Source organism: Carettochelys insculpta, chromosome 1 (assembly GCF_033958435.1).
Source record: "Carettochelys insculpta isolate YL-2023 chromosome 1, ASM3395843v1, whole genome shotgun sequence".
Taxonomy (NCBI): Eukaryota; Metazoa; Chordata; order Testudines; family Carettochelyidae; genus Carettochelys; species Carettochelys insculpta.
This window is the reverse complement of record NC_134137.1, coordinates 306,817,675-306,830,087: the sequence shown is the minus strand read 5'-3', so window position 1 is coordinate 306,830,087 and position 12,413 is coordinate 306,817,675. Positions and strand designations below refer to the sequence as shown.

At 42.3% G+C, this 12,413-nt stretch overlaps 1 protein-coding gene across 3 annotated transcripts in view; it reads left to right on the top strand.

Annotated features, from left to right (window-relative positions):
• The window catches only part of ZDHHC17 (zDHHC palmitoyltransferase 17), a 173,980-nt gene that overhangs the window by 72,342 nt on the left and 89,225 nt on the right, over positions 1-12,413 (top strand). For all 3 annotated transcript variants that reach the window (XR_012647983.1, XM_075012521.1, XM_075012505.1), the window contains exons 6-7: positions 5,257-5,321; positions 5,967-6,129. Coding sequence is in view for 2 of the 3 variants with exons in the window: in XM_075012521.1 (XP_074868622.1) it covers positions 5,257-5,321; positions 5,967-6,129 (228 nt within the window). In the remaining variant the exon portion in view is untranslated. The remainder of the gene's footprint in view (positions 1-5,256; positions 5,322-5,966; positions 6,130-12,413) is intronic.

The window sequence follows — 12,413 nt, the reverse complement described above, 5'->3', positions numbered from 1 at the left end:
GACGCAGAGGGCATGGTGGTGTCCCCCACAGGGATCTCCCGCTGGGGGGTGTAGGTCCCCACCTCCAGCCGGCAGCACAGGCCCGAATTTCTGAACACCCGGGCGTCGTGGGTGCTGCCAGGCCAGCTGACATAAATGTCCAAGAGGCGGCCCTGGCTGTCCACCAAGGCCTGGAGGACCACGGAATGGTATCTCTTCCTATTGAGGAAGCGTCCTCCGCTGTGCTCTGGGGCACGGATGGGGATATGGGTCCCATCCAGAGCCCCAAAGCTATTTGGGAAGCCCAGGCTGGCAAACGCCGTGATGGCAGCATCCGGGTCCCCAAGCCACATGAGCCTGTGGAGGAGCAGGGCATTGATTGCGCGGACGACCTGCAGGGGAAGGACATGAGAGAGCACCGGTGAGGGGTGTGCAGGGTGTGTCCGGCCCTCCCCACAGGGCTTCTCCCCCGTCCCCACAGGGCTTCTACCCTTCCCCACAGGGCTCCCTCCCTCCCCCTGGGTCCTCTTACCTCCATGAGGACAGTTCCGGCGGTGGCCTTGCCCACGCCGAACTGCTGCCCTACAGATCGGTAGCTGTCTGGAGTGGCCAGCTTCCAGACAGCGATGCCGACCCATTTCTCTACTGTCAGGGCACGTCGCATGGGGGTGTCCTGGTGCCGTAAGGCAGGGGTGAGCCACTGGCAGAGCTCCAGGAATGTCTGTCGGCTCATCCAGAAGTTCCGGAGCCAGCGGTCGTTGTCCCACTCACTGAGCCCCAGCTGCTCCCACCAGTCCATGCTCGTGGGGTATCTCCACAGCCAGTGGCGTGTGTGGTGGGGGGTGGAGGGGCGCGCGCTGGGAGGGCAGCAAGGTCTGGGGCTGCTTCCTCATCTCCTGGGGGCAGCTCCTCTTCCACAAATAAAAGATGGTCAGCTGCCTCCTGCATAGCACTGAGCAGGGCAGCCACTGGTCCTCCAGGGGCGGGTGTGGGGGCCTCTGGCTGCTGCTGCTGCTGCTGGGGGTCCATGCTGCTTACACGGGGCGTGCGGGCTTGTGGCTCTGCAGACCGCGTGCTGTGCAGGCTGTGTGTGTCTGGGAGGGGCCCTTTAAGGGAGCCGCTTGTTGTTGCCCTGGAAGTGCTAGTCTGCCCTGTGACCCTGTCTGCAGCTGTTCCTGGCACCCTTATTTCGATTTGGGCTGCTTTGGTGTGTAGACTCTCCCCTGCAGCGCCTACTTTGATGTAGTGCTGCCCAATGTCGACATTGAACGTCGATGGCACCAGCCCTGGAGGATGTGTAGACGCTATTCATCGAAATAAGCTATTTCAATGTAGCGTCCCAGTGTAGACGTAGCTAGTCAGTGTATTTCTTGAATCATGCTTTGTCTGCTGTATTTGACTGTCTTTTCCATGATCTTACCATTTCCAAGGCTCTTGTTGTTCTTCAGTCATTTCACTGTTCTTTCTACTTCCTCCTTCAAAAATATCAGTCTCTCTCTCTCAATGCTCGGCGATGATATCTCTTTCAGTTCTTCAGTCAGTCTCACTGAGATACTCGTGTCCAACTGTGCTTTATACAGATTGGTGCAACATCTCACCCATTGTCCTTGTCCATGAGCACCGCATCATTCTCATTTTTGATCGCCATTTGCTTTGGTTGCCACTTCCTGTTAATATTCCTCATTGTCTTATTCACCTCCTTGATCTCTTACTCACCATAATACCTCTCTATATCTTTACACTGCTCCTCTAAGCGTGTTGTCTTATCCTTTCTGGCTGCTTTTCTTACCTCATTGCATGTCACTCTATATTACTGTTTCTCCCTCTCTGAAACATCCCTTATGATCTCAACACTCTCTTCTTTTGGACCGACTTCAATGTCTCCTGTGTAATCCACTTCTTATTGATTTTTCTCTTCTTCCAGAACAGTCTTCTCAGTTACCTCTTCTATCTCAGGCTATCCCTTTGACTCTCTTATCTGGGTGTTCCTCTGTGCTCGCATTTCTAATCTTCTCTTCAAGCACTGCTGTGTATGCATTCCCTATTTCTTCCTCACTGTTTTGTATACTATTGCATACTATCCTTGGCACATCTCTTCATTTCTTAAACTGTGTCTTATACTTTCTCAAGTTTCATCTTGATGTTTGCGATCACTAGACTGTGGTCAGAGTCCGTATGCTCTCTGTGAAAAGCTCAGCACTGCTGTACTGAGGTTACCTATCTTCTTATCAAAATCATATCTATTCTGCTCTTGAACTTCCTGTCGTTCAGTTGTCAAGTCCACTTCCTACCGTGCTTTTGTTAGAATCTCGTGTAACAGATCACCATCTTGTGCTCCATAGCAAACTGTAGGAGTTTCTTTCCTCATTGGTTTCTTTCTACAAATACAAACCTTCCCATGACTCTCTCCCAGCCTTTGTTAACTGTTCCGATATTCGCTTTCCAATATCCTCCAATGATCTGTCTTTGGTATCTCCTCCAGTGTCTTTGCTAAGTCTTTATAGAATGGCTTAATCTCGTCTTCCATGCTGTCGACGTGGGTGTACACACCTGAACGACTGACATGTTGAATGGGTTCGCTTCTAATCTCACTACACTCATTCTCGCACTCACTGGTTTGTATCTTAACAATGCCCTTTCACTCTTTTGCTAAGAACGAATCCAACTCCTGCCTGACGCTTTGTTTCGTTACCTGACCAAGTGACTTCCCAATTTCACATCTCTCCTGATGCCATCCAACACATCTTTGCCAGTCAAAGTACATCTCATCAATATCTCTCCATCTCCTTTTGAAGCAGCCCTAACTTTCCAGTCACTGATAGCGTTGTGACCTTCCGTGTTCTCATTAAAAATAACACATACACTGTTAATTTTCTTTTGGCAGCCAAATGGTCTCTGGTTTGGTATTGCGGACCTTGTTTATCCAGGTGACGACCAAGCTGGCTTCTTAGTTTGTTGTACTGTCATCAGATTTCATTTGTATTGTTGCTTTACAATAAGTGCATTAATGTTCATCTGAGCAGCCCATCTCCTTATGCAGGCTTGGGGCTCGCATGGAACCCCTATGGTGGAGTTTTTCAAAGGTTGCTTATAAATTGTTGAAAAATCATCAAAAACTTGGAAAGTACCAAATCACCTTTATATACCCCTGGAGGCAGTGCTGTATGTCTTGCCCCCAGTCCTAATCTGTATAAGATGCAATTCAAGGAGTACTTGGCAGGCGAGTGGGTATGTGCATGGGGAAAAGGGACCTTACGTAATGTTTGTACTCCTAACTCTTGGTCTGATAGACCCATTGAGCAGACCCCAACTGCAGCTCACTGATTATTAAACCTTCTTATCCCTAACAACAGAGGCTATACTCATCTCTCTGGGAGGGTGAACCCTACTCTAGGAAGTTGGCTTTGTCTGCAGCCTTCAGAGCCAGGATCCTCTTGCCAAGAACAATTTCTAGTCATCTCAGGTTCCACTTTAATATTAATTTCAGCTTCTGGAGGGTGAGGAGGAATACTATGGAGATCACTGCTCTCCAGTAGTATATCAACTCTAGTCAGCTCACTCTGTCCAGACAAAGTGGTTAAGCCCCTTCCACAGCTTCTGTGGATGAGCTGAAAGGACTTGCTAAGAGGATTATTGGAGGTAATGCTTATCCAGGAGAAGCTGCACAGATTGTGGATATAGTGCAGCCTTTCTCTACAGGGCTACCAGTCATGTCCATCACACCCTTTTATAATGCCTTGTCGATATGCAAACTGAGATATACACTCTTTGCAGAATAATGCATAGCTGATAATTATTATAAGTATAAAAATGCAAAGCATTAACATTGCCAAGGTTTACTTAGGAGCCACTAGTCATGTTGGTGAAATTCAATACCTTCTGTCACCGTTACTTGATAGAGGAAATGTGGTTGTTTGAATATCACATTTCTAATGGTGCAATTGTAATACCTTTAAGGAAGATCACATTCAAGGGTTGAAGGAAAATTAGTTACAATATCAAATATCCTCAGTGGCTCAAAACCTGTTCAGTGATGTTACAAAACCAGAGATGTTACAGGGGTCAGGCTGGGGATCAAGTAAATAAATGGCTGCGAAACTTAAACTATTTAAAAGAAAAGTGACAGCCAGATATAAAAAGTCAGTGATTATTTTAAACAAATAGCTTATTTTAATTTACATGAAATAGAAACTATAATATACATTCAAGGGGTAATGTGTGTGGGCCTATGTACACCTATCTGATTTGTTTAAAGAAGTTTTTTTTGTTGGATATATCATCCTTTTGTTACCAATAAAGATATTAAAAACAAAAAAGAAAGGGGAAAATAAGGTATTTTAAGCATTCAGAAAAAGTCTAACATATAAAAATGAAAAAGAATGAAAACATGTTCTGACTATCCATTTAGTGTTTGTCTGCAAAAAAAAATTCTTTACACTTAGGTTCTCAGAATGATAAGTATTGGCTAACATTGTCACTACTTTGTTGCCTCCTTAATGTCATCCAGCTAAAATGTTATGTAGAACTGTCATATTAAAATTATGTGCAAGGATTTTTCTCCCAGTTAAAACATAATCAAATGTGCCATACTGCAATATTGCTTTTTTATGTACTCGCTAATTTTGATTAAGTATAATATTACTTATGCCAATATTCCACAGCATTAGTTGATAAGTCTAGAGAGGAGAAGGTTAATTCACTACTGACTTTTATGGTTATAAGTCCTGGTGTTGTAAGTACAAAATCATGTACTTCTATGTTTTAATATATTTTAAGCTTCCTGCAGTTGTCATCAAATCTTAAATGTAAAGGCATTATCTTATTTATGCGATGCATAGAGGAGAAAAGCATCAGTTGGGTAGTGTCTGTACTGGACTGCAGTACTGACTGTAGGGGGTGTGGACTGCCATGTCAACCAAAGAATTATGCTTTAACACAACCACATGGACACTGCTGGTGTGAATTAAATAGTACCTGGTTTGTATTAATGTAAGTCCTTCCAGAACAGTGCAATGTAGTGCAAACTTGGGTATTTTAGTTTTCACTACCAGAATTTATATGGGGCAGTTCCAGCACAACACTGATGAACATTGCAGTTCATGCCACTGGAGTTCTAACTATGGGGTATGTGGACAATCCTGCAGTGTCTGCACAGAACATTAGATGCCAGACTTAAATGATGGGTGTATGATCCACCATGGCAAATGCTGTATTCCTATATTATACTGAAACTTTAACTTTTTTTACTTGTCTGACTAATGGTTTTCTTTTTATCAGGATGTAGATATGATGGATCAAAATGGAATGACACCTTTAATGTGGGCAGCGTACAGAACACATAGGTAATAAACTCATAATACAGACCTGTTCAAAGCACTTTGTCTTAGTCAAACAATATAAAATCAAAAGGACATACAAGTCACTATATCTTTTTAGCTAGCTAAATTATTCTCACAGTGCCATCAAATATACTGTAATTAGTCTGATTTATGACTATTAGTGAAAAAGATAGGACATTGTCTAACAATAGTACTGTGTTTTCCTCTCGCCCATCTCTCCTTCTCCTTCTGAAAGAGCTGTATGATGTAGGGTGAGAAAAGTTTGATACCTTCATGTTACAGATTAGATACACAGACATTTGCATGGTGTTACATGCTTGTCATGATACTGACAACTTTTCTGTGATGTGTGAGAAAATCAGAATTTATATGGAAATATGTGCTCTACTACTGTTTAGAGAAAAAAAAAGTTTGAATGATTGACTAATTTATAGCCCTGTGCAGATTTTCTTTGGATTCAAAAGTAGTTTTATTTCAGTGGGAACAGAAATGGCCATTAGTTCTTACTACTTTAAAAAAAAACCCAAGTATTATGGTTACTCTTATCTGAGTTGATACACAACGATGCTTAAGTAGACCAAATTCACAAAGAAAGCACATTATGATTTTTAATTCTTCATAGATCTAACCAAGCTTTTACTTTTCTAGTGTGGATCCAACTCGATTGCTGCTCACTTTTAATGTTTCCATTAACCTTGGGGACAAATACCACAAAAATACAGCACTACACTGGGCAGTGCTAGCAGGAAACACAACAGTCATTAGTCTTTTGCTAGAAGCTGGAGCTAACGTTGATGCCCAAAATATCAAGGTAAACTTTTAATGCTTGAATCTTTTATTATAAGTGATGTAATACAGACACAGTTGTAAAATCTAGGAGCCTTGATTTGAACTAGAGGTTAGATAATTGCTAGAATGTGGTGTGGGGTCATGATGAGCAAACTATACAATTAATATTGTTTAAATGTGAGATCCATTTTTCAGCAAGAGTGGCCCATAACCTATAATTCTGTACCTGCGAAAATACCTGTGAATATTTATATGCAAAAAACAAAAAAGCACTTGTGTGCACTCAGAAATGTGCATGTCAGTTTTTGTGGGAGCATGTGTTTGTAAGTATAAAATTGGAAGACTGTGATTGAAAATTTAACATTGTTAGAAGTTTTGGGGTGGTTTGAGGTATGGGATGTTTGCTGTTTTCTGGAAAGAGGACAGAGGCTCCAATTTGCCATCATTTTGCAAGGCAGTCAGAATGTTCCATAACTACAGGATATTAGCTGTAGCAAAATAATTATCTCAGTTCTCCCTTATGATGAAGTTTTATTTGATGGAAGGGACGCAGTGGAGCTATCAGGGAATCAGGTTCATTTCTGTGGCTCAACATTAGTTAGAGGAGCCTAGTAGCTGCTCCAGTTTATGCCACTGGCAAACATTCCTGTGTCTGCACTGCAGTAAAAGACCCATGTACTGCCATGTCTGGCTTGTGTTAGTGGAATTGGGCTCAGGCTGCAGGGCTATAAAATGGTGGTGTGGTTGTTTGGGTTCAGGCTGGAACATGGGTTCTGAGAATCCTCAATGCCGCCCTCCCTTGAGGAGGATCTCAGAGAACAGGCTCTGTCCAGACTGAGCCTAAACATCTACTTTGCTGTTTTTAGTTCTGAAGCTTGAGCTGTGCAAGCCTGTCAGCTAACCTGGGCTCGGAGACTCTGTGCCAACCAGTCTTTCATTGCAGCATATCCCAAGGGACCATGTACTAGTAGATATCTGCAGTAATGGAGCTTTATTCTGCAACACCTCTGCCATTTACCAACACATGCTGTATGCTAGCATAGTGGCAGTTGGCACAACTCTAGTACACAGACTCAACTGATAATACAAACTGTTTCTAGTGTTTGTGTATGCGAGTTGTGGGATTCTCCAGTGGCCATTTTTAGGCAGAATCCTAGGTGGGTGAACAGACTGGAGAACCCAGACCAATATTTGTGATTATAATATATTGCATGTGGTATAAGTCAGTTAACCTAGCATTTCACAATAAATTTGTCTTAGGCTACATTTATGCTACTGCGGAAGATTGATCTGCTCAGGGTTAATCTTCCAGGGTTCAATTTCACGCCTCTAATTTGAACATGTAAAATTGAGCTCTTAGGGGTTGCAGCTGACCCTATACTCCTCACGAAATGCAAGGAATATGGGAGATTGAAGAGAGAAATTCTCCCATTGACCTTCCCCTGTAAAGACGGATAAGTTAGCCAAGCACAGACACATTGACTTTTAGCTACGCAATTGGCGTAGCTAAAATTGTGTATCTGCAGTCAACTTTATGTCTAATGTAGACATAGCCTTAGGGGTTCACTTGAGGGGGGGCCAAGACATTTGCAAGTGCAACATAAGTTCACAACAGTTGAAGCTATTGCTGCATTCTAGGTGCTCTTGAATGAAAACTCATCCCAAACTCCATGTGACTTCCTCCATGCTTTGAACCCAAGCAGCTAGGCGCACACATTTGCTTGCATGTCTATAGTCTAGTTATACTAGTTCTAGTAATAACTAATTACCTGTATAGTTAACCGTGGATGTGTTATATTTTCAGCCTCAACTCTTGCAAACTCACATGTGGCTACTTTGCGTGGCATCTCTTCAACTATTAATTTTAAAGTGACCATATATGTAGTAATCACTTAACCTAAAAATATTGCTTATCATAAAAAGATATCCTGTAGTATGGAACACTACATTGTATCCTCTCTTCAGTTATTGGCAGGCAGCAGCAGTCAGTCAGAAAATAGGCTTTTAGCCTGTTGGATCATGGTATGTTCTCCACAGACATTCTTTCTGTGTCATAGGTGCTTACTCCCTATCTATGACTTTCAAAGCCAAGCATAAAAGGGAACTACAAATGGATAGAAGAAAATGTGTAACCACTGACTTAAAAAGTTGGATTAACGGTTGTATAAGAAAGTAGCAACATACCTTTTCTAATAAATAAGATCTAACTGGGTAGATTCTGAAAAGATACAGCAGGCTGTCTGAGTTTTGAAGCAAATCTCCTATTCTGTTTTACTAAATAAAATAATGGAGTGAGAAAGACCACACTTTGTCCATGTAAATATCTAATGTGCAGTAGCTTCTGTGTTTTTTTGACATAATGAATTTTAATGAAAATCGACAAGGAACTTATTTTCCGTCATGTTTAGTCCTTACTAGTAATGGAAGACCTAATTAGGCAATATGAGTATTGGAAATGATTAGCTACATTTTTTGACTCCTGCAAATTATGCACAATCTCAAAAGCTAAATATTCAACTTCAAAACTCACTCCAGGTATAAAACTGTGGGGTTTGTGGTGGTGGTGGTGGTGGTGGTGTTTTTTTAAAAAAAGAGGCAAGACCACGTCCTGATGTAAATGAGAAGTTTAGTAAAGTTACAAAAGTAAATGTAAGGATGGGCCTTTTAACAACTTCTTGCTAAAGCACTGTGTAAGGAAATTTACTAGGCAGGGCCAGCAGTTTATTCCCCTTCAGGATGAACAATTTAAGAAAAATGCTTTCAAGGGTAAGAAAAAATGAACTTCTGCTTAAGCTGAACCATCGGAAGGCTGGGAAAATAATTCATCTACAAATGCCTCAGCTTCTGTTCTAGGCGGGGGCATAAAATTTCATAATTGGGGGGCACAGTGCAATCAGCCTCCCCCACTGTGGCCTCTGCCGGCTCCCCTCCTCACCCCCCCTGCCATTGCCAGTGGAGCATGGTGCATAACTTATGGAAGACTGACGCTTGCTTCTGGGGCACTGGGCAGGTTGCAGAAGGGACCCTGCCAATTGCAGGGACAAAAAGTGGGGCCCAATATAAAAAAGTGTGCTGATCCCTGCTTCTCTGTATGCTTCTAAATTGACCCCCTTTGGATCACCAATTAATTTCTGGTATTCATTGCCGCTGGATAGGAATGATCTTAGAGCCTACTAGGACTCAGGAAATGGTTAAATATTTATTTGGATTGCAATACAAATTATTGTGTGTGTGCTGCTGTGAAAATAGGCGTTACTAGAAGTATGGTTTGATGTTATTTATTAAGGACTGTCTCATATTCACATGCACAGTGGCTCTTGAAGTATTGATTTTGTAATCAAATGTGAAAAAATGGCTGCTCTTGCTATTTTGGAAGCAGACTCCCCCCACCCTACTGTCACCTTTGGCAACATAACTGTGACCTACTCTGGGTTCTCCCAGAGATGAACCCCAAGGAGCTAGTCAGTGAATCTGTGAATAACTTGTGATGCATAAAAATATCAATAATGTCACATTGAGATTTTAGTAATTGTTCTACAGTGGCCTTTTGTCAGCTTTCAGATTGACTTTGCAAGGAAAAGCAGAGACCTTTTAACTAGAACTTGTCAGAAAATGTTGAAAAAATGAGGGTTGATTTCTTTCATTTATTTCTTCCATCAGTTTGTTGGTTAAAACATGAAATCTGAGATTCTTCTTTTCACGCTTGTCAGTTTGGATCCCTCTGTAGGTGCATATTTGCCTCATGTGCATGATCAGAGTCTTTTGAATATCAGTATCCATTAAGACTGCACTTGTGCTGTCATAATGTGCATTTGATCACTTTTGACAGTAAAATACAAACTAGTGAGTGCCAACTTACTGCTTTTCTTAGAAACATTTAAACCATTTCTTTTATTACAAATAATCCTCACACTCCTTTCAGTGGACATATCACAAAAAAAAAAAGTTACTACAGACCCTTCTGAACAGTTGGGCAAGTTACTTACACCATCCAGCGTGGTTCACAGCAGATGGTAAACTTTCTGGGTTAAAATGCTGCCTGTCCCATGACACATCCCTGTTATGGCTGTACACTGTTGATAGAGTACCTCTCCATGTGTCTGTGGACAAGTGCTTTTGGTTCAGGATCCAGAAATCCATGGATGCCTCACTCAAGCTACATGTGCTAGGGCATATTGGATCCAGAAGTGATGGTCACTATCAGACAAGTCAGAATTGACCATTTCTCACAGAAGCACAATTAGACCCCCCATGGTCAGGCACTGAAAAGAGGGTAAAAAGAAGCACAAGAGGAGCTTACATCAATTAAATCAATTTTAACAAAGCTGTCAGCCTTGGAAATCACCAAAAGCCTCATTATCGATAGCATTGGCATTGATAGCTCAAGTGCTTGCTTCCCAGGCATTTAAGCCCGCACGCATTCCTGTACATAAAGACAGCATTTACTCATGGAGGCCAATTTATAGCTCATATGTGAAAGGAAGTTCTGGAAGACGTACACAGTATCATTCTTCAAAGAATAGAGCATCTAATTCCACAGTGATTTCCTGTGGTGTTCAGTCTGAGAACACTGGCTGTCCTCTGTACCAGATCTGTGAAGGGGAACCTAACGTGAGTTCAAGATACCCCCTCGGTTATGTTCAGGTACAGCACCAACATTTAAAAAGGAGATAAATTCCTGATTTTGGGTGTAAAGTGGAGATCCTTTTCCTCTGCCTTAAGGGTATACCCTCCAAAGAGGATGCTAGGTAAAGCCCTTGGGTGGATAAAAAAAATTAGTAAATACACCTGCAAAAATGAGCTGTGGCAATAAAGTGGATACTTGCAGGTTTGCAGAGTTCTATGTACAAAATTTTATCTGCATCCATATCTGCAAAAATTAGCTGTGGATATCTATGGATATCCACAGATATAAAGCAGATAAATGTAGTTTGGTAGGGTTCTACAACTAGGGAATCCTTTTTTCAGAACTCTGCCTCACATAGGGGTTACATGGCGCTGCTCCAGCCAGTGCCCGTATGGCATGCCGTCCTGGCCATATTGGAATTATTAGGGACTGTTTTGTGTTTAGGAGCAGATTTTTTCCCACCCATGTTTCCAGAAAAAGGAGATCCCATTACCCAGCGGCCTCATTAACCAGGCCATGCACACAGAACTTGGGTGAGAAGTGGCAAAGGCATCACAATCTCACAAGAAGTCATCATCGTTACTGGACACAAGCCTGTCCCAGACTTCAAATAAATTTTCTTCAAAGCTTTTCAAGGCCTTCTGTTCTGCATTGTGGAGGCCTGAGATACTGAGTGTACATGGCTACACCAGTGAGAAGTTTCACAGATGCTTTGATTTAATGAAGGGATAGTGGAACTAGTCAAAATATTGCAGTGCTTTTGGTCTCTCACTTCAGAAAGAATGGAGAAGGAATATGAGCGCTTTGAACATTTTTATTCCAATCTAAACTGAAGGTCCCTGTTTGTTTCACAAACATTGGAAAAAATCAATGTCCACAAAAGGCACATCCAAAGACAAAGATCTGTAAAAGCTGGACCATTTATTTATTTGTTTATTGTCACATCATCTTGATCTACAGGTGGCAAATTACCAAGCCCTGTTTACTAAGTAGAATTTTTTCACTTGGGAGAAGCTCCTCCCCTTCCTGTCTAAAGTCTCAAAAGAGAATAGGGGTGAAAGCAATCATTAAGGAGGGTGAAATGTTTGTAAGGCCATTACTACAAATGTCCGTGGACACATCTGATACAGCTCCCTTGTCAGTAAGATTGAACATTTCAGCCAGATAGTGGAAACACACTCCGTTCCTTAAGAACTTGAGAATTATATGCCAGACCGTTGTAGAAAGTCGTGAAAGTGCCAGTACCATCAGAGAACTCTTAAGTTTTGTTGGCTAAACAATCCAGAAAGTGCCCATCTTCCACCTTTTCTACTAACCTGGCTCTTTCAGAGGCAGCAGGTTTGACAGGAGGGTTTACCATCTGCCGTGAACCACGCTGGATGGTGTAAGTGTTACAGTAAAACAGCTCTGCAGCCTGAGACCAGTAAGCCTGGGTCAGCTGGCACAGGGCAGCCACAGGTTTTTGATTGCATTAATAGTGGGCAACCTGCAGCCTAAGGACCATATGCAGCCCATCAAAGTAATCTGGACTGGGAGGCCCCAAGGCTTTTTGCTGACATTGACCATCCAAAGGTACCAGCCCTTGAATTTTCCAGTGCCTGTGGTTCTCTATTCTTGGACAATGGGAGCTGTGGGGAGCAGTTGCCAGTACCTCCCTGCAAATCCTTTGTCTACTGGTG